Source organism: Micromys minutus (assembly GCF_963924665.1).
Source record: "Micromys minutus genome assembly, chromosome: 3".
Lineage (NCBI taxonomy): Eukaryota > Metazoa > Chordata > Mammalia > Rodentia > Muridae > Micromys > Micromys minutus.
The window spans coordinates 1403538-1426007 of NC_137972.1; the positions used below are offsets into that span (position 1 = coordinate 1403538).

Genomic DNA, 22470 nt, shown 5'->3' on the forward strand with positions numbered 1-22470 from the left:
TTTCTATCATTTACCTCTAGTTGCTGCTCAAGACAAAATAGCCTTCTTGTCCTTGACTATGAGTAAAGGGCTACTGTATAGATGGTTTCTTCAGCTATCTTCTGACAAGCACTCACTTGCCTCAGGTCACTGCTGAGACATCACATTACCAGAGCTGTTTCCTCCACGTAAGACATCATCCTTCTTACCTCAGTCTGCTTTTCTTCACTTAGCCATATCTGATGTGTAATCTTGCTTTGCCCTACACAGACCTTGAGAAGGTGCATAGTGAATACATTTGACTGAATGAAAGAGTCTCAGTAATGCATAATAACGGTCTATTTCCCGAGTCTATCTTGTTAGTTGTTTCACCATGATTTCCTGTCACTAAAACGGACTTTTCTTTCTTTTTTTAAGCTGTTCAGACTAGGAAATGATTAACCTGTGATAGTTTAGCTGGCTATAAGATCAATGTACTAGTCAATTTGATATCTTCCCAGTAACCTTTTGAGAATATTTCTTCATAAAGATATCATTAACTATTAACAAGATGTATATACCTCCTAGCTCCTAGGTATAAATTTGATAAATGTTTAAGAACTATCTGAAGTAAAGTTTTTTCTCCTTGGAGGGCATTAGAGACAACTAAATGGATGTTACATGTCCACTCATTCAGCCATCGGTTATTCTGCATGACACTTAAAACTACAAATGTTCGGCCTACGGTGACTTTACTAGTGGTTCCAGCTGGAGGCATGTTATGAGGCGTAAATGGGCTTCAAACTAATCAAACCTGACTTAGTGAATAACGCCATCCCCATGTGCTGCATTAGGGTTCTTGTATAAGGTTTGGCACTGAATGACCACCTAAACATATCCACTGTGGTGTGTGGGGAGGGTGAGCATGTATGTGCAGTATTGATCATTCCTGGAAAGGAATTGCAGACTGTCATACAACAAGCTGTGGCGTCTGACTGTTGTGCAGCATTACTCCTCAGATGCTATCCCTGAAGCATGCGGGGTGAGTTACTCTTGTAACACAGAGAGGGGAGCTGTGTCACTGGAAATTCATGGCTTCTTTAACCTTGTTATCATTAGACATTTAAATTCATTACCAAGTATATATGTAAGAAGAGGTGATTTGAATAAGAGTGGCTCCCATAGGTTCGTATCTTTGAATGCTTAATCACCTGGAAGTATCATTGTTTGAAAAGATTAGAAGGATTTGGAGGTGTGGCCTTGTTGGAGTAGATGTGGCACTGTTGGAGGAAGTGTGCCACTGGAAGTGGGCTTCAAGGTTTCGAAAGCCCATGTAGACTAGGCCAAGGCATGTTCTCCTCCACCCCCTCGCTCTGTCTGAAGATCAGGATGTAGCTCCCAACTGCTTTTCTGGCACCAGGCCTACCAATGTTTGCTGCCATGCTCCCCAGCATGATGATAATGGACTAAGCCTCAGAAGCTGTAAGCCAGTCCCCAGTTAAACGCTTTCATTTAAGAATGACCTTGGTCATGGTGCCTTTCACAGCAATGGAAGAGTGACCAAGACACAAGCACAAGACACAAGTGTGCAGTATGGGTTTCATAAAGCAGAGACCACTAGCTTCTAGAATAGAAGTTTCCTTGGCATTGCCTAAGGCCTTTGATGAAAGATTCTGGTTGTATTTTTTTCTCCAGTGGTGACTTACATTTTCTTTTATATATTAGTGGTGGAAAGATAACTCACACAGAAGAGAGCCAGGAGACCTGGCTTCACTTTTATTTCAGGGACCAACTATCTCCCTTTATGAATCCAAGGAGCTTGTTTGCTTTTTTTCTGATCTTCATGTAAGTTGGGCACTCTAGGTTCTTTTTAAGGTTCTTTTAACTGTAAGCATCTCTAATTCCATAAAAATGAGAGTTTTCAGGAAGGAAAGAATTTTTTTTTAAAAAACACTATAGCCTCTGAGCTCTTTTTGAAAAAGACTGTATTTTATGTGTACTTGATGTAGGCATGTGTTTCTGCGTAGGTATGTGTACATCCCCTGAAGCTCTAGTTACAGGCAACTGTGAATCAACTGATGTGGGTGCTGACAAGCAAACTGGATCCTCTGCAAGAGCAGCCCATGCTCTTAACTGTGGGCCATCTCTCTAGCTCGAGTTTACACTATCTTATTTGCTTATGTTATTGTCCATTTATGTGGGTGAGATCTTAGCTATCTCCCATTACAGATACAAAAACAGATATCTTACTATTCTGAAATCAATTCTAGTTTGTGATGTAAATAACTAGCATTGTGAAGAAGAGAACTTGATCTCAGATAACATGTTTGCAACTTTGCAAGTACAAATGACACGTGATCTGAATGGGAACCAGACCAATAGAACAGCCTGTGAGTCTGCAGTCTCAGACTGTAGCAAGAAGACCAACTCCCAAGTCAATAAAGGAGTGCTGTTGGTTGATTGGTTAGGCAGATCCCTACATATATGAGATCTGTTACCAACAGATCACTTTTAGGTCATGGGTACTGTACATGTAATCATGTACCCCTACATGTAAGCATATAACCACACATGTAATCATATTTCCACAAAGCATTTTTTATGTCACTGTACGCCCTAGTTAACTGCAGCACATTAACAATTTCCAGAGGATTTTCTCTCTTTATGGTTTTGTTTTGTTTTGGTTTCTTCCCCAACTATGTTCTTGGCTGCAAGACACATTGCTTTTTCCCCTGGCCAACACAGGTAGTTATGCGCTTACATAGTTAAAGTCACTTACCCATTTCATGCCAGTTACAGGGATTGAGATTACCAGATGTGGAATGGTAGATTAATGTTGATTTAGGTCTGGAAGATAAGACCAAAGTTAAATAAATATGACAAAATTGATAGCTAATGAGAGATAAAGGAAAAAAACCAAGGCAGGTTCCAAAAGCTCCCATGGGGTCTGCCATCCACAAGGTACTACCCAGTTCTTCCTTTGGGTTGGTAGGAAAAATGGAAAAGACAAAGTACACACATCGATATGTCTCATAGATGTGAGACACATGCTCGAGTTCACACAAGAAAAATGCCATTCTCCTCGTCACGTATGAGTGGAGCCACACTCACACAACCTTCTCTTTTGTGCCAACAGTTTCCTGTCTTTTGTCATTTACCAGCAACTAAGTAGTGGTTTGATAAAATATAAACCGTGCTGTCATTTTCTCAACTAATATCTTAGGATGCTGAATAGGAAGGAAACCTTTCTGGTTAATGTAGATTGATGATAAATCGATATATGATTAGACAGTGGAGAGGTAGTTGATGAAAAGGTAAGGAAAAAGAAGAGGAGCAGAGATTGGGGGAAAATCAAGATGGAGCTCAAGAAGGATGAGCTAGATCCAGGTGGACTTAATTGGCAATAGGTAGATATGAATATTTTAAGGGATTCTATAGGTCTTTTATCTCATATAGAAGGACAGTTTGTATTTTTGTCCATTGGATGTAATCTTATTGTATAGAGGGTTTGTGGATTGAGAATTTAATATATAAACCTACTTGAAAAGCTACTGGGCTTTGGAGTCATGTTTGTACCTGGTGGTGAGGTAAAGAAACATGCCAGGGCGGTCTTATCCACCCGGGGCAGAAGCCACAGGGTGGGCAGAGTGAACCACCTGGGAAGGGAACTGTGTGAAAAGTGCAGCTTGTGGACCAAGTGACAGAATCTGTGCGCTTGGCTCCATATTAGAGCGGCTTCCACAAGGTTAAGCCACCCTTTTAATATTTACTACAACAGGTTAATTCAAAAATTCCACGGTAAGCTGTTTAATGGCAAATTACTTGATGACCCAACAAGAATTAATCAGTTTTCATAAATATTAGCCCATGCAGGAAGGTACATTGGGAATTCTTAGATATGGAACAAACATTCTATCTGAAAGGAAAAAGAGATATCCGGTCGTGGGGAAATCTAATCTCACGCGGGGCACCAATGATGTATATATAAAAGAGAAAAGATAATGTCCTGGTTTTGGCACCAATGTTAGGAAAAGGATGAAGAGAGTGTGTGGGGGGGGGTATAGTCTATGGAGGTACGGTGAGGCCCAGGGGCAGGGGGATGCCTCTGGGGAACCCATGTTGGGAATCCCTTCCCCTTGAGGGACCAGCCACACTACGGTATAGTACAGAATAGTTTATTCAGGGCATGGGGAGGGGAGTTAAGAGGGTGGTAGATGTAGAGAGAGAAAAGAGAGTAGAGAAGTAGCGAAGTAGAGGCCAGCATGAGCATGTGGACAGAGAGGGGAGAAGGGAAGGGGGAGAGGAGGGGCAAGGTAGGGAGAGTAAGAGCACAAGAGAGAGAGGAGGGGGCAAGTAGCTCCTTTTAGAGTGTCAGGTACCTGGGGTGGAGCATACCTGGCTATTGCCAGATAAGTGTGGGGTGGGGTTTACAGAATCCCAACACTATCACTCTGGAGTCTTGACTGAAAGAGTGACTGACATCAGCTCTCCCTTCTCTCAGGGGCTCACACAAGTGCACTTACCTGTGAACTGCAGTGTACCATCCTACTGCTATGGTGAGGTTAACAACTGTGTCAACTGGAATCACATCCGCCACTGCCATGGGTGTCGCTTTTATGGACCGGAGAAATCCTTTCCCTGTCTGCTCAGGAGAGATGGAGCATAAAATATAAGTCAGATGTAAAGTCACAGCCAGGACTAGCCACTGTGCTTTTGCTGTAAGACTTCATCAGTGAATGGGCACATTTTTCTGCACACTGGTGTGTGTGTGTGTGTGTGTGTGTGTGTGTGTGTGTGTGTGTGTGCGTGTGCTTGCCTGTGTATGCATGGAAACTAGCTGCTGTTCTCTTCCTATTAGGAATCTAAGGTGGAGTGGGTGGAATTTGAGTCAGCATGCTGGGGTTCACTAAAATAAAGCTGGTTCTAGTTCCATGTTTAAATGGTATTTATCCCCATCTACACTGTCAATGGAAAGCAACGAAAGCAGTCAGGGAACAATGCAGGCCCACAGTCTGTGGGCCCACAGGCTTGTCAAGGATTGAATAATCTTTAAAATAAGGTTGTTGTTTTGTTTTGTTGTTTTGAGACAGGGTATCATGTAGCACAGGCTGGCCTTGAACGTCTAACCCTTCTGCCTCTCCTCTGAGGTCTGGGATTGCAGGCACAAGCTGCCACACACACTCAGTTTATAAAGTGCACTCTACCCCTCGCTCCCGAGGCTAGTATTTTTACCACATACCCAATTGTCTGCACGAGTTCAAGCCATTAATAAAGCAATGAAAAGAAAGTACCTCCATTTTTGGCAACAAAAGGAAAATTTCTGGTGTGCAGACATCTCCAAAGAAAAACCCCTGAACAGCAACTGAGCACATCAGTCACCTCTGTCCTAATGAAAAAAGCAACTCCCTGCTGTTTGATCTTCCAGTTAGTAATTCCAGATCAGCCGCTTCCTTTATCACCACACACACTTTTGCATCAAGGAAGCCGTAAGTCAACACTAAGGCCTCCTCCGTCACTGTTCTCTGTTTCAAGGGGTTACTTTCTCATCTTTGTACTTACCGCAATAATGAGTCCGCTGGGTCCATTTAAATTATCAACCCAACCCTGCAAAGAAAGATCTCTGTTGGTTACACATTTCAGAAAATTGTTCTCTGTGGACAGCCCAGACTGTTTATGTAGAAGAAGGTGTATGCATGTGCCTATATATGTATGTGTGCATACACATTTGTAATACTAATTGGTCATAAAGAACAGGAAAAGAGAAGAAAGGAAGAGAGGGGGAGAAGGAATGAAGCGATGAGTAAAAAGAGAAGAGCATAAGGGAGGAGGAAGAGGAGGAGGGTGTGAAGGATGAGGAAGAGGATGTAGGATGAGGAAGAGAAGTGTCTAAGGAAAGAGGAAGAGGAGGAGGGTGTAAGGGAGGAGGAAGAGGAGGAGGGTGTGAAGGATGAGGAAGAAGAGGGTGTAGGATGAGGAAGAGAAGGGTCTAAGGAAAGAGGAAGAGGAGGAGGGTGTAAGGGAGGAGGGAGGAGGAGGGCCTAAGGGAGGAGGAAGAGGGTGTAAGGGAGAAGGAAGAGGAGGCGGGTCTAAGGGAGGAGGGAGAGGAGGAGGGTCTAAGGGAGGAAGGAGAGGAGGAGGGTCTAAGGGAGGAGGGAGAGGGTGTAAGGGAGGAGGAAGGGGCCAACAGAAGTTGGTTTTTAAGGCACCTGGCTTGAAGCAGAACAGGGAAGTGTTGGGCTCACCGGGAAAGGCTCCTGCCAGGTTGCTCCCACTATGGATGGCCTGACAATGGCCACATTCAAGTTTCCGCTCTCCTGCTGCACCACCACCTCTCCCAAGGCTTTGGTGTAGGTGTAGGTGTTGGGCCGGTCCCCAATCAGCTTGGGAGTGATCTCTTCAATGATAGAGTCATCTAACCATCTGAAGGCAGAGGAAAAAGATCCTAGTAATATCCACTGTATGATGGGAGAAGAAAGACACAGCCAGTCAAACAAAACTTCCACCTTCTGGCTCGAATTCTGGAAGGCAGAACCTCCTCAGGGTCACAAGGACAGGTGTGTGTATGTGTGTGTGTGTGTGTGTGTGTGTGTGTGTGTGTGTGTAAAATCGCTCCTCCATATCCCTTAGTTAAAAGCCTGCTTCCTCCCACCCAGACACTGGCTTATTTCATGGTTATGTAATAATTTGCTGTATCACATGTAACCCTCATTAGTGTGTCCATTGAAAGGTGTATGACTGTCACATCATGACCAAGAGCAAGCAGGTACTGTGCCCAGCTCAGGGGTTCCTTCTCCAAGCTGCTTCTTTCTTTCAGGATAGTCCAGGGAAGTCACTTTGTACCACTTTTAAACCTCCAGTTCTCAACTTTTAAAATGTCAGTGTCTCCACAAACAAAGCAGCTACATTTGGCAGATTTAACAGTGACCAGACACATTCTGAAGATCTGTTTAGAATCTAAGATAACACCTTGATGGCCGCTGAGGGCTTCCAATGATTCTGGTGTTAACTGGAGTGAGCCCAGAGCTCTGCTGAAGCACCAGCAGCATAGTTATTGAACATTGATCAGCACAGCTATTGAACTCTGATCAGTGTCACTAAGGGATGATACGAATTACCCGAGCATCAGCTTAATTAAAAATGTGACAGAGTGATTGTAATAATCCCATCTTTATGACTCTTCTCTAAGAGAGCATTATTGTCATTTAAATACGTATGATTCTTCTAGGTGGCTGGCTATTTGGTTAAATTGTTGATATAATTAAAATTTTAAGGCTGCTTAAATATGTTCATGTAATTCTCTTGAAAATATTTTTAAATTGTGTTTATTCATTTTAAAGTGTGTATGCACGTGGGGAAGAGTGTGTATTTGCCACAGAGGACAACTGTAGGAGTCAGTACTCTTCTTCTGCCATGTGGGTTCTGGGCATTGAGACATCAGGCGTGGTGGAGAGCACTCCCCGGCATGTTCATGCAACCCTTAAACCGATGTGCTCAGAAAGTCTAACTGTACTGTTTTGATGGTAGGAAGCACTGACAGTTATCCCTGACTCCTATGACAAAGTGTTAGACCCTCTGTCTGATGTAAGCTCTATTCAGAGTCATGACTATGAATTTTAATCACTCTTACTGACAGTGGGGCAGAATATGCAAAGACTGCCCATAGTGGTTTCATTTTCTTTGCTTCTGTTAGTACTGAATATAACATGAATACACAAATGCCTTAGGGTTGAATGTGGAAAAGGAGAGAAAATTCCTAGAATCGAAATAACTCCAAACACAGAAAAACAGAAGATATTAAATTTTATATCAGATAATAAATTGGTATGAAGTACTTGCCATGCAAGTGTTGAAAAGTAGAGTTTGGAACCCCAGAACCCATATAAGCCAATTTGGCAGCCTATCTGTAATACCAGCACAGGGAGGCAGGGGCAGGCTCACTGGAACAAACTGACCAGCTGGACCAACCATGTCATCAAGTTCCAAGTCTGCCCTGCATTCCCTCGGGAGATATTGAGAAAGGTAGATATTTAACATCAACTTTGAGCTGCCTTATGCTTCCACATGTGTGTATACACATAAGTGTGCTCACATGTGAACATCCATGCATGCACAGCATGCACATATACACAAGCCAAGAATTAAGTGACCACAGGGGAAATGAGAGAATGATTGACCAGGCAGTCATCCTGCCTTATTATCGCCTTGTTATCCAAGGGAGATTGATTTGCATCTAACCTATGCATATCCTAATGTGTATTTAAATCATCTCTAAATTACCTCTTACACTGAGCATAATATAAATGAAGTGTGTTTGTTGTATTAATTATGGAATAATGACCTAGTCACAGATACAGAGGGTAAGCTGCTCCAGGGTCACCTCCTTTTATTTGTAGGTAATTAACTACCTACAAATTAGTGAATTAACTAACCTCAGTTCATTTTCCTACACCAATACAGACTACAGGAAACAAATTTAATCAACAAGGCTGCAAGAAAAAAACAAATTCAAGAGACAATCGGAACCTAACAACCATAGGGAGTCAGTGTCACACAGAACAGCTGCTCTCTGCAAAGGGTCATAGCCGAGGGCTCTACAAAGCAGGAAAGTTATCTAGTCTTACAGAGTACTGGCTCCACAGATGTCTGAGGATGTGGGTGTGAGTACCTATTGCACCTAGGCTTGCCCCTACTACTCCATTGTATCTGTGTACCCATTCATGTTCATGTTTACTCAGGAAAGATGGCTGATTATATCTGTTCTAAGTCCTGAGTTATCATGAGGACAAGCCTGCATGCAGCTATAGATGAAACAGGGAAACACACCTCTCCCGCCCTTCTACCCCTATCTCATTTTCAGAGCTAGAGCTGAACCCAGGCCTTTGCACATTCATTTTCCATGCCCAGGCCAGTGGTGATACTCCATTTAAAATCAGCAAGTACAGAAGGTTGGAGGTAGCCTTTCTTCTACTGTCCCACTGACCATTTTCTGTCCCATCTACTCCTCTCTGGATCCAGAGGGGAGGGCAGTGTAACAAATGCCCACTCACTGCCACCTGAGGTTCTCTCCTGTGTTCAGTTACAGCTTTCTGCTATCCTCTTCCCCGTTACCCATTAATTGGCACAGGAAAAAAAAAAAGATACTGCATGAATCGGCATACATTTCTGAAATTAACAGAATGTCCCACACTATGTCCAAGGGCAGGTTTTGAGCCCACAACTCTCAAGCTCCCAAATTTGGATTCACTTCATTCCCATGAGTCCTCAAGTTTAAAACCCTACTTGTGTCTTAGTCAGGGTTTCTATTCCTGTACAAAACACCCTGACCAAGAAGCAAGTTGGGGAGGAAGAGGTTTTTTCAGCTTACAGTTCCACATTGCTGTTCATCACCAAAGGAAGTCAGGACTGGAACCCCAGCAGGTCAGGAAGCAGGAGCTGATGCAGAGGCCATGGAGGGATGTCACTTACTGGCTTGCTTCCCCTGGCTTGCTCAGCCTGCTTTTTTATAGAACCCTGGTCTACCAGCCTAGGGATGGCACCACCCACAATGGGCTGGTCCCTCCCCCTTATCACTAGTTGAGAAAATGCCTTACAGCTGGATATCATGGAGACATTTCCTCAACTGAGGCTCCTTTCTCTATGATAACTCCAGCTTGTGTCAAGTTGACATAAAACCAGCCAATACACATTGCTTCAAAAGAAGCACAAAGCCATCAAAGATCATAGCAGTAAGTAGGTGTACATTGGATACGGTTAACACAGCACAGGATCTTCTAACTTTAATATTATGGAATGATTAGCTTCATTGTTTACGCATAGTTGCATGAAATGGAGGATGTGTTTCTCCTGATTTATCTTCTGAAAGACAGATCTACAAGTCTTTGGAGGAACGCTCTCTAGGAGTGGACGGTAGGAGGTCCGTGATGACCTTTCTCATCTTCTCTAGTCAGGGCTGTTTGTTGTGTCTTCATGCTTACGTGTTTGATGAGAGAGAGAGAGAGAGAGAGAGAGAGAGAGAGAGAGAGAGAGAGAGAGAGAGAGAGAGAGAGAGAGAGAGAGAGATTCTAGACAGAAGCCCAGAGAGCAGGGATTCCACTGCATGCTATTTCCTGTCTTTGGTGAACTCTCAGAGGTTTCCAACTTCATAGTCCCCCCTCAGGTATCAAAGCGGAGGACAGTGGATGAGGCCCTTGGAATTCAGTTCCCTGTCTTGAATCAAGCAGCTGGGCCCTTTTCCTGGAACCACAGTTAAGGAAAAGGTACCGATATCAGATGGAAGCTTAGTGACAAATGCCAATTCCATACTAACAAGCTTGAGGCTTTCTACAGATGCACAGAGGACCTGGGACTCAAACTGCATGTGCCTTTTCTTTAGTGCGCCTGAGGAACCATTAATGTGAAATGTTCCCTTGTACTCGTTCCTCTAAATGACCCCCATTTTGAAGATTTTTAAGTGACAGGTAAAAACATCAGGGAGACAGAAATGAAGGGAATGAACTCCCAATTTAGTGGAAGCTTTTTAAAAAGGAAAGTATTTTAAACACAATTATAGTATTGCATGAAATGACACAGTGGCAGATTCACCATGGAACATCATTTTGTGTCATTTTTTTTTTAAAGGTAGCAAAGCTCAAGTTGTTGGAGCAAAATAAGGAGCAGAAAACAGAAATAAACTTCTGAGACTAGAACCAGGTCCTGTGAAGAAAGTGGGGTTTGTTTGTCATCAACAAGAGAAAACAGACTAGAGATCACTTCAGCTAAGGCAGAAAGTGTCTCAGCAGCTCCTATCTGCAGCAAATCCCCTGCTGGATGTTGGAAGAATTAGATCCTTCACCAAACTCATCTCCCAGCACCATAGTAACTGACTTAAATCTGCCCATCATCACAACCGTGAAGCTGGACTTCGGTATTAGCCTCTGGGTTAGTTATCTGAGGGGTTGTGTTGACTGTGTTGCTTAAGGTGGGAAGACCCATTTTTAGGTGGGAGGGACCAGCCCCTGGGCTTGGTTCCTGGGCAAACAAAACAAACAGAAACTGAAGACAAGATGAGCAGCAGGAAGATTCCTGTTCTTTGGGTCCTGACTGTGGATTCAGTGTAGCTGGTTCTCTCCCAGTCTTTCAGCCATGGCTTCTCTCTAATGCTGGACTACATCCTACAACTCTGAACCCAAATATGCCCTTTCTCCATAGGTTGCCTTTGTTAGGTTATTTTATCATGAAAAGTAACAAAAGGGGCTCAGAAAGACCAAAAACAACCTTAAGACAATTCACACTGCTAGCAGGCCATCAGCCGTGAGTTGAACCTGTATCAGTCCAACTCCAAAATTTCTCTCCTGGTCATTTATACTATATTATCTAGTGAGGAACATAGTTATAGTTCAATGATTCTGCAGCTCTATACTTAACAAGTTTTTTTCTTCAGGGTTTTCAGGGCTGAGAATGTAGCTCAGTGGAAAAGTGCTTCTTAGCATGCACAAACCTCTGGTTCCAATTTATATTTTCCCAACGCATGCACGCATGCACGCATACACACACACACACACACACACACACACACACACATACACGGAATTTCTATCTTCCTTCCCTTCGGTGGTGTACCTCTTACTGGAAGAAAGGATTAGCAGAGAAAAGTAAATCTTTCAGTGTCCTACCTCATAACTTCAGAGAAACCAAGAGGAAGCCATGTGCTGCTGCCCAGCCCCCCCATCTGACACAACTTACTCCATGGAGTCAATGATCTTTCTTGGCTCCACAGGGCATGGGTAGATGACCTCATCGATGTGGCTCAGGTTGCAGTTAGAGAAGGCAGTGGAGATGTGGATGAAGGCTTCCAGCTTTGGCATCTGGCTGGCCATGAGCAGGAGCTGCTGGGTGGCGGTGACATTCAGCTGCACGGCTTCTCTGGAGAGGATGAAGTAGAAGGAAGCCATAGAGACACTCAGCACACCTGGCGTACCACACTGTAGGTGTACCTTCTCCAGTGACTGGCATACCACACTGTGAGTGTGCTTAACCCCAGTGGCTGATTTATCAAGCTTTTTAACTGGTGTGGGTGCAATAACTATACCTACTTCAGTAATAGGTAGATGGCTGAGATTTTGGTGGCACATCATGAGACAAGGAAGAAAAGGATGGTCCATGCCTTCTTAGTTCTGTGGCAAAATGAGATCGTAATATGCTCCTGGTATGTGGGTCCTTAGTCCTGGTCCCCGAAGCAACTGTAAACACTGTGTCTAGAGGTTACGTGATTCTAATCAGTTAAATGGATGAAAAACTGGCTTCCCTATGTGGCCATTGAAAGAACAAAAACCAACAAACGAAGAATCTAACTCAAGAAGATGGAGGGAGCCGAGAGTATCTGAAGTAACTGTAAGTTGTCGTGAAGAGCCAGGCCATGGAGACTGATGCCAAATCCTAAACTGTAGCCAATACTGTAGAAAGCTATTTGAACTCAGTATAAGCAGAACCCACTCAAGGGACACAAGCTTTACCCAGCACCAGGAAACCTTTACTCTAAGCTAACTCAAAGGGAGAAAAACTATACCACCATACACACATTACTGTTAAGTATGTGTGCATGTGGATGTAAGTACCCGTGGAGGTCAGAGGCTTTGGGAACCCTAAAACTAGAGTTACAGGCAGTTGTGAGTCACATGGTATGGTTGTTGGGAACCAAACTAGGGGCCCCTGTAAGAGCAGTCAGTATTTAAGGTCCTATGCTATGTCTCCAGCTCTTCCTTTACTCTCTCTCTCTCTCTCTCTCTCTCTCTCTCTCTCTCTCTCTCTCTCTCTCTCTCTCTCTCTCTCTGTTCTTTCTTTTGGGACAAAATGAAATGACATTTTATATCCATTTCCCACATAAAGGAACTTGCCAATTAAATGATAAAAGAATATACATTTCAAGCTGGAGAGATGGCTCAGTGGTTAAGAGCACTGACTGTTCTTCCAGAGGTCCCAAGTTCAATTCCCAGCACCCACATGGTGGCTCACAACCATCTGCAATGGCCTCCTATGCCCGAATCTGGTGTGTCTGAAGACAGCTACAGTGTACTCACATACATAAAATAACTAATATTAAAAAAAGAAACAAACAAAAAAGGACACACATCTCAAGTTCTATCTGAAGCCATAATGAAAGGGGAACGGTGAGGAACACTGCCTTTGAGGATAACAAAGATGCCGTCAGACATTGCAGGTTAGCCCCCGAAGTTACTACGAGGAACTACCCCATGACTGGAGAAAAACAAGTTAATAAGTGGGTGCAAAGCACTGAAAGCCCAGTCACAAAAGTTGCTGTAATATTATAAGATGATATATTTGGAAAATAAAATAAGCTAAAAATATTAGAATGCAGATAACCCATTTGGTAAGACATCTACTAAAAGTTATGGCAACATACTTCAGTAGTATTCTGCATCTAAATGGAAACTAGAGAATGCAGTGACCTCAAAGCACACATTCTTGAAATCATTGGTGGGTACATAAACCTCATTCATTTCATGAGTAAGGTAAAATATGATAAGTGGAAAAACATTTTTATTGAATGGGAAGGATGGGTATTTCTAAAATGTTAAATTTTTCTAAGTGAATCTATATGAAAGTAACTTGGAAAAATTATACTAAATTTAAATAAGTATCCCCACATGAGAACAATTAAGGTATTCCTGTTCGAAAAGTTTCCTTTGAATACTAATGCCCCAATCAAAATTAGTTCTTAAAATGGTGTGATATTTTCACCAATGAAAGAAACAGTGTAAGTAATTTAGGGCAAGAAGTTTGTTTCAAGTAGATTGAAAACAAACCCCTTAATAAGCATTGTTTGAGAACCCACCATCTGTCAGAGAAAAAGACAGATACTGTGTACATTAGCAGTTCACTATTTTTGTAGAATTTCCCTAACTATCCATGTTCATAGTAAAAACATTTAAAACGAGCTGGGTGTGGCAGAACACACCTTGAGTGCCAGCACTCAGAAGGCAGAGGCAGGTGGATCTCTAAATTCCAGGACAGTCTGGTCTATATAGTGAGTTCCAGGACAGTCAAGCCTCTGCAGAGTGACCCTGTCTCAAAATAAATGAATAAATAATAAATAAATGAATGAACTAATAAAAATGTTTCAAATGGACAAAAGATCTAAATGTAAAGTCAAAATTGCAATAAAGATTCAAGAAATTGTGAACACACACAAGTGAGCAGAAAGATACACACAAGTGAGCAGAAAGACACACAAAAGTGAGCAGAAAGACACACAAAAGTGAGCAGAAAGACAAAGGTAAGCTGAAATATGCTGAGCACTATAAAGGATAAAGTTAATTTGTGGACTTATTAACTTTATCCTTTATAAGGTAATCTTGAAGTCACAAATATTTTCAGTTAAAAATAAGAAAACAAGATGAATAGACATTCCACAACGGAAATTATCAATAAGCATTTAAACATGCCAACCTTTCTAATCATTAAAAAAAAAAAAAAAGGAAAATGTGCAATACCATGTCTGCTGTCATTTCCAGTAGTCCTAGACAGGGTACAGAATGCTCCCAGCAGGACACCCTTTCTTTGAAGTTACGTCTACATAACTGCAGAAGCAGCAGAGAGGTGAATATGTGTGCATGCCACAGTAGACTGTCACCTCTGCCCGCTGGGATAAACTTTTCACTGGAGTATGTTTTGTGGGGTTTCTTTCCTTTTTTTTTTTTATTTTGATTTTTACAGATTCCATGAATTCTTACACACACACACACTCATACACACACACAAACAAAGAGAGACAGAGACAGAGAGATACAGAGACAGACAGAGACTGAAACAGAGACAGAGACAGATAGAGACAGAGGCAGAGACAGAGACTGAAACAGAGAGCTATAAGCTACAGGAGGACGGGAGAGTTTACCTCAGATGTGCATCGAAGCGCACAGTGGCCGCACAGTGGAAGATGATGTTGGTGCAGGACAGTAGTTCTTGCATGTCGTCCTTGCTGATGGCAAAGTCACGCTGGTTGAGGTCTGCAGAGATGGGTCTGATCTTCTCATGCACGTTTGGACAGACTTCTTTGACTCTCTCGAACAGCTGAAGCAGAGAACCACACACCAAACACATCATTAATGCTATAAAGCCCTGCTTTGCACAAGTGCTATTTACGTTAGCACTCAGAGTCCAGTTGTACAAATGCTAGTATTTTCTGTGAAAGTGTCTCCACTTTATTTCACAAATTCGGTGTAATCCGGATCCCAACTCCAGGAACATCTGAAGAATCCATGTTTAATATCAGTCGGGTGCATATTTTGAACTTTGCTCTGGACATGAAGGGTTGAAGGTGCTAGACAGTTTTATGTCAACTTAACAGAAGCTAGAATCATTTGAGAGGAGGGAACATCAATTGAGAAAATGCCTCCATTAGATTAGGCTGTAGGCAAGCCCGTAGAGTGTTTTTTAATTAGTGATTGATGAGGGAGGGCCAAGCCTTGTGAATTGATGTCTATATGCAGGTGAGAGCAGGCACAAGACGAGGTAAGGCCTGTGATTGGACAGTGAAAAAGAAAGGTGGGGGCAGAGTGTTGGAAAGGTGGGAGAGAGGGAACAGGAAGAAACCAAGATGGAGGAGGAGAAGGATGACCCACCCCCGTGTGGCTTTAAATAGCTATAAATATAAGGGATTGATTATTACAGGACAATTTGTCTTATCTAGGTGGACAGTTTGTATCAATATCAATTGGCTCTGAGTTTATTGTGTGGACATTTTGTGGAGTGAGAGAGTTTACTGATAAAAATCTGATTGATAAATTACAAGCTTCTAGAGTTTTGATTTTGCTGGATTACTGGGCATTTTGTGACTATAACTACAGGGGGTGGATGCAGGGACTATGGGCAGAGTCCACAGCAGAAAGCCTTGAGAGGGCTGCTGCTGCTGGGCCCAGAGAGTAGCCAGCACTAGAGTGGCCCGGTGACATTTTACATTTTTTAATAATTACCACCGCACAGCCTATTGTGGGTAGTCCTGGGAGCTGTTAGAGAGCAGGCTGAGCAAGCCTCAAAGAGCAAGTCAGCAAGTAGCACCCCTCCATGGCCTCTGTATCAGCTCCTGCCTCCAGGTTCCTGCCCTGACTCCCTCCAATGATGAACAGTGATGTGTAAGCAGAATGGACCCTTTCCTCCCCAAGTTGCCTTTGGTCATGATGTTTTGTGCAGAAATAGAAACCCTGACTAAGACAGGTGCCAAACCTGGGACTGTATTATCTGTGGCCTTTGAGAGTTAGAGACTCACCATAAGAGTGAGAGCAGTCTGTCACTTGTCCAAACTTTTTATAAGAACCTACAATCAGTACTAATGGTGGCGCATATTAATCATCTTTGTATGGTATAATCCCCACAAGGTAGGTTCCATAGTGTGCTTTGAGAATCTGTATGCAGGCAGCAAAGAGTTAGCCTGGAAGATGGAGACCAAACACAGATTGTTGGGAGGCTCTAGCAGGACCATGTTGAAGAGAAAGGTGCTGACTGACAGGCAGACAGGGCCTTGGCACTTTGGCTTCTAAGATTTTGTCGCTGAGGAAACTGCTCTGAGGGGAGGGGAGAGAGCCTCGGTTCTCAGAAGAGCTGCCTTTCAGCTTTGCTGTGTCACCTCCTTGGCACGGATCACACAGCCTGGGGGTAAAGGACAGTTTTCTGTGATGAATGTCTCATCTGTGACATAAGGAGGAACACATCGCAAGGATGTCTGAGATTAAATATGATAATGGAAGTCTGTGCTTGGCATAGCACCTGTCACTTACTGGGCCACCAAAATCAGGACTATTGTTCTTTATTCCCCAAAGCTGCCAAACAGGGAGTGCTCCCTCTCCTGCCTTCCTCCCCTTCACCTCTTCTCTTCCCTCTCCTCCTCTCCTCTCCAGAACCCCCTCACTGTATTGAGCAAGAGATCTTAGTAGCTGTCAAATTGGCATAGTATCTTAAATCAAGTGGTGCTGGGTAAGCTGAGGTCATGGCTGTGAGCCATGTCTGCCTGATCGCCCTCTGTATTCCAAAGTTCATTCACCTTGGAGGCAATTGGCAGCTTATTGAATAGATTCTGTTTTTCCATGGAAGTTTAGATAGTGTCCAATATAACATGTCTAATGACAGGCAAAGTTTATTTAAAAAATGCAGTATAATGATGTGTGTGGGCAAGGCCTGTAGGAGGCAGAGACAGGAAGATCCCTGAGAGTCCAAAGACAGCTCAGTCTATATAAGCAAGTTCCAGGCCAGCTACAGTTGCATAGTGAGATCCCATCTCAAAAATAAAGGAATAGATAACGTGAAAAGACTTAAGACTTAGGAGCCATAAGTAAGAAGATGCATCTTTTCTGGTTCTCTGTGCCCAGTGGATATTAAAACAAACAAAACAAAACAAAAAAAACCTCTTCTTTAGAAGCTCTGAGATCAAGCAAAGGAGGCAGCAGCTGCCTATCCCACAGAGGGAGAAGGAAGCACCCTATGAGTTTTGATGGACAGGACATATGTCCTCTTTTCCATCATCCTTGGCATATCTAGATAACCAGAAGCAAACTGTGCGTGCTCCGTGTGTGTGCAGTGCCCACAGAGGCCAGAAGAGGATTTCCAAATCCCATGGAACTGGAGCTATGTGTGGTTATGAGTCACCATGTGGGAGCTGAACCTGGGTCCTCTGCAAGATCAGCAAGTGCTTATAACCACTGAACCATCTCTCCAGCCCTCGTTTTATGCTTGAGACTAGGTGAGAGTAATGTTCTTTCAAAAGTGACAGGCAGGGCTAGAGGGATGGCTCAGTGGTTAAGAGTATTCTTCCAGAGGTCCTGAGCTCATAAGTTCAATTCCCAGCAACCACATGGTGGCTCACAACTATCTGCAATGAGGTCTGATGCCCTCTTCTGGTGTGTCTGAAGAGAGAGCAGCAGTGTCCTCAAATACATAAAATGAATAAATAAATCTTTAAAAAAAGAGTGACAAACTCTATATATTTCCTCAATGGATTTGCTAAAACCCTATATTTTCTCTGTAATTTGAGATCTAAGGTCTTTTTTCTTTCTTTCTTTCTTCCTTCCTTTCTTTTCTTCTGTCTCTCTGTTTCTCTGTCTCTCTGTGTGTGTCTCTCTGTCTCTGTCTCTGTCTCTGTCTATCTCTCTCTCTCTCTCTCTCTCTCTCTCTCTCTCTCTCTCTCTCTCTCTTAATTTAAGTTTAATATAAGGCCTTTTCATCAATACTTCCTGCTTCTCTCCTGGACAAGCTAGAACACCCTTCACATCTCCTTCACATCTAGCCCAGGCCTGGCAATAGATATTAAACTCATTTCTCTTGATGAAAAAGCTCAAGGCACCCCAGTATTTTAGGCTTGGGATCTCACTTACTAATACTCCTGCCCCTTCTTGTCTTTCCTTCTCATCCCTCGCTCACGTGTCTTTCTCTTGGGGCACACTTACAGACACCATGCACTAATCATGCAGCTTCCTTTTCCCTTTGATGGTCACAGAACACCCAGCCCTATTGCACACATCCACTGGTCCCTACCAAGAATGCACTGCCACTGCCGAAGACAATAGAAGATCTTCCTCAACCACCACAGCAGTGGAGGGGGCAGGGAAGGACCTTCCAGAAGGTGGACTAAATAAGGGACTTTCTACTTTACTGTATCATTTTCTCAAGGAGCTTCCTCGGTCCCCACCGAGTACATTTCTTAATACATGTATCTCAGTCCTGCTGCCTGTCATTTCAGGCAGCTTTCTTTGTCTAATTTTCTTATTTCTTAAATCATTTACCCTGTCTCTGTCTGTTGTAGTAAACATTAAATGTGTGGCTTGACCTTTATCAGCCCCCGCGGTCTCAGTCCGCTGACGCCGCTCTAGTGAGGAACCGAGCCCACACATGTGGTTCACTCCATCCACCCCTGCTGTTTCTGTCCTGGGTGGATACGGCTACCCTGACATGTTTTTCTCATGCATTTTCCTTGGCGTGTTGTTGCCAGGCCTTACACACACATACCCCAACTCCATGGCAGGCTTTATGTGTCCTACCAGGACACCCTTCGGACTCACTAAGTCCACCTGGATCTAGATCCTTTTCCTCCAGCTCCATCTTGATTCCTTTTAAATCTCCTTTCTGCTTCCTGCCTCTGCTTCTGCTCCTCAGCCTTTCCCACCTATTGCTCTCCTGTCCAATTGTGTATCGCCTTAACATAAATCTACATCTGTCCTACGGCTGAATATGAAATTCAGGTTCTCAGAGCTCCCTAGCATCATGGACTATGTTTCGAGAATGGGCACAGATGTTGTGGGGCAGTGTACTGGTTGGTTTTATGTCAACTTGACACAAGCTGGAGTCATCACAGAGAAAGGAGCCTCAGTTGAGGAAATGCCTCCATGAGACCCAGCTATTAGGCATTTTCTTAACTAGTGATCAAGGGGGGAGGGCCCAGCCCATTGTGGGTGGAGCCATCCCTGACCCAGCCCATTGTGGGTGGTGCCATCCCTGGGCTGGTAGACCTGGGTTCTGTAAGAAAGCATGTTGAGCAAGCCATGGGAAGCAAGTCAGTAAGCAATATCCCTCCATGGCCTCTGCACCAGCTCCTGCTTCCTGACCTGCTTGGGTTACAGTCCTGACTTCCTTTGGTGATGAACAGCAATGTGAAAGTGTAAGCTGAGCAAACCCTTTCCTCCCCAACTTGTTTGGTCATGATGATTTGTGCAGGAATAGAAATCCTGACTAAGACAGGCAGAAAGGAATTTTGTGACCCAAGGTGAAGACAGTAGGGGTTTCCTCACAGGAAGCCATGTGTGTATTTCTCAGGCATGGGAGATGTATCCCAGTAGCAGCCTTGCTGAGTTGGCATTGCATAGGTGGTTCTTCCTACCCAGACCAGAAATCTTCCTGTAGAACTAGTCCCGGCTTGGTCCCCATTGCTGATGCCATCCATGAAGACATCAATGGCTTGGGGGCAACGTGTAAAAGATGGCACCTTGGATGTGCCTGGGTGTGTTGCCTCTCCTATCAGCTGGCTTTCAGGGACACTAGGAGCTCTGTATTTCAGCACATGTTTGTAATTCATATAAGCCAGGGAGCAACAACTAGCTAGGCACACATTCGAACAAGAACAAAAGCATCACATGTCTGTGAAATCCAGGACATTAAGATTACTTATGGGCCTGGCACCATGGCACAAACCTGGAATTCCAGCCCTTGGGAGGGAGAGCAGGTAGATCCTGAGTCTGAGACCACTCTAAGCCACATAGCAAGATCTCATCTCAAGCACAGCGATAACCAAAGAGCCACCTATTTTATTTATTTGTTTTTTTTTTTTTTTTTGTCTCTTATAAAAGCCACGATAGACGATCGAGTGTGGGGCATGTGTGTGTGTTTGATATAAGTGTGAAACTGGTTCAAGTAATCCACAGTCTGGCTTTAGGGATAAGGAACAAAAGAGCTTCTCTGGGTAAAAGAACTCAGAGGTCATTGATGGTATCGTTATATTATGCAACACAGTATTTAATGCATCAGTATCTCATTTAATCCCCACAAATCCCTGTGAAATCTCATTTGTTAATTGATCCATTGTATAGATAAACACAATGTGGGCGGGTTAAGCAACTATGGTAAGCTCTCCACGCTGGGATGTTTCTCTGGTCTGAGAAGGAATAGGTAGAACCCAAAATGAAGCTTTTTCTACTGGTCTGTGCCATTCACCTTGCAAATCCAAGACCTAAACCTAGTAGTGACTAGTTACTGAACGTTTAGACTTCTGGAACCGTCAACTATCCAGACAATAGCTGTGAGACAAGAAGACATTAAAAGAATACCACCAGAACCACACTGTGACGCTAAGAAAGGACTAACTAAGCTTGGGCATTGGTGTTCAGAGCAGTTCAGTGCTATCAGCATCAAAGGTTGTCCTCTAGTGTTCCTCTTCTCCCAGTCAGGCCTTACCTCAAATTTCACAGTGGAGAACAAGTACCGGAAACAGGACAGCGGGAGCACTTCCAACTCAAGCCGCTACAAAGATGATTTCTTTTCCTGCCCTAGATAGAATCTAAGCACCTCTGCTCTCCTTGGGGAAAACACCTCAGTTCTCACTACTGTTTCCTCTATACTCTGGCTCATAGGTGGGAGTTTGTCTTCATTTCTTCTATAGTTGCTATGATAAAATACCCCAACAAAAGCAACTTGAGGGTGAAAAGGTTTATTTTACCTCACAGTTCAAAGTACAGTCCAACCGAGCCAGGAAATCAAGGCTGCAGGGCCTAGCTTGAAGGAACCGGTCACATTGTATCCACAAATGGGGTAGAGAGCTACACATTCCTGCCCTCACCTCTTTATATATAGTCCAGAATCCCAACCCAGCCAATGGTGCCACTCATGGGGAGGTCTTCCTGCCTCAAATATTCTAATTAAGATAATCTCCCACAGGCATGTCTCAGCCGACCTACACGCCTGCTCACAGGTGCCTGGAGGCTTGTCTCCTGGTGATTTTAGATCCTGATAGTTAACACTAACCCTTGCAGAGATGAAAGGAGACATGTACAAAGTCAGGAAGGTGTTGCTCACCATACACTGCCCTCCCAGCTAAACATACCTTACTGTTGAGGATCTGGAAAACCCTCTCCTGCAGTGTCTGTCCAGACTTGGGCCTCACGAGGATGTAAATGACTTTCAAGTGGGGGCTGGTACGGAATAACTTCTCCATGAGCACCTTGCCCAGGAAGCCTGTGGCTCCTGTGATGAGGATAGATTTGTTACTGTAGAAAGCCGCGATCATAGACATGATTCCTCTGTTCTTCTTGTACGGTTCTGGGAAAGAGAGTCCTGAAAAGAGAAAAATAAGGTAAGGTCTCAGACAGTTTGAAATTCACAGTCACTTACTATATGTCTGGAGCTTTCCGAAGCTCTGGACAGAGGGAACAGCTGTGAGAACCACAGGCTTCTGGGGAGCAATACTTGCCCTGTCAGTGTTTGTGAGCCTGCTCTGTGTCCCAGGCTTTATCCTAGGACCCTGGGTAAAGGAAGAGTGTGACACAGTCTCAGTCTAATGGAGGACACAGACAGAGAGAGACCTTTAACTATAGTGTGTTAAGTGAACAACAGACCAGGGTTGTGGACTAGCAGGCACTGGGGACTGATGTGGCCATGTCCATAGGGGTAGTGTCAGACATGGTGACTTCAAATTGAAGACAGACAAGGGCAGGGATAAGGATGGCTTAGGACAGAAAGTATATGACAACAACCTTCTAAAATTAGAAACCAGGGCTCACACAGCTATCAAATATTTAAAAATTACAGTGTAATTAATACTTCAACTTCAGATTTGTTTGGCAATTATGTTTGGGGCACACAGCACAGTCCCATCTGCTATTCCTGCTCCCTGGGGTCTTCCTTGGGCTAAAAATGGGTGACTGTCATTTTCTGCATATGTTGTTCTGGGGGGTTCAGCCATTGTACACAACAAAGGCAGAGCCGGTTGACAAGGAAATTTGGAACCATTGGCTTTGGGGTGCCTAGAAAGAGCAGTAGACA

The 22470-nt window shown here is 43.7% G+C and overlaps 1 protein-coding gene across 1 annotated transcript in view; it reads right to left on the reverse strand.

Annotated features, from left to right (window-relative positions):
• Positions 1–21721, reverse strand: part of FAR2 (fatty acyl-CoA reductase 2) — a gene marked incomplete at both ends in the record, with an annotated part of 29333 nt that extends 7612 nt beyond the window's left edge. Inside the window, 7 exons of the mRNA XM_080914199.1 lie at positions 2738–2805; positions 4482–4600; positions 5518–5562; positions 6201–6378; positions 11680–11859; positions 14849–15024; positions 21533–21721. Of these exons, the coding sequence (XP_080770325.1) occupies positions 2738–2805; positions 4482–4600; positions 5518–5562; positions 6201–6378; positions 11680–11859; positions 14849–15024; positions 21533–21721 (955 nt within the window). The remainder of the gene's footprint in view (positions 1–2737; positions 2806–4481; positions 4601–5517; positions 5563–6200; positions 6379–11679; positions 11860–14848; positions 15025–21532) is intronic.
• Positions 21722–22470: the final 749 nt, after the last annotated feature.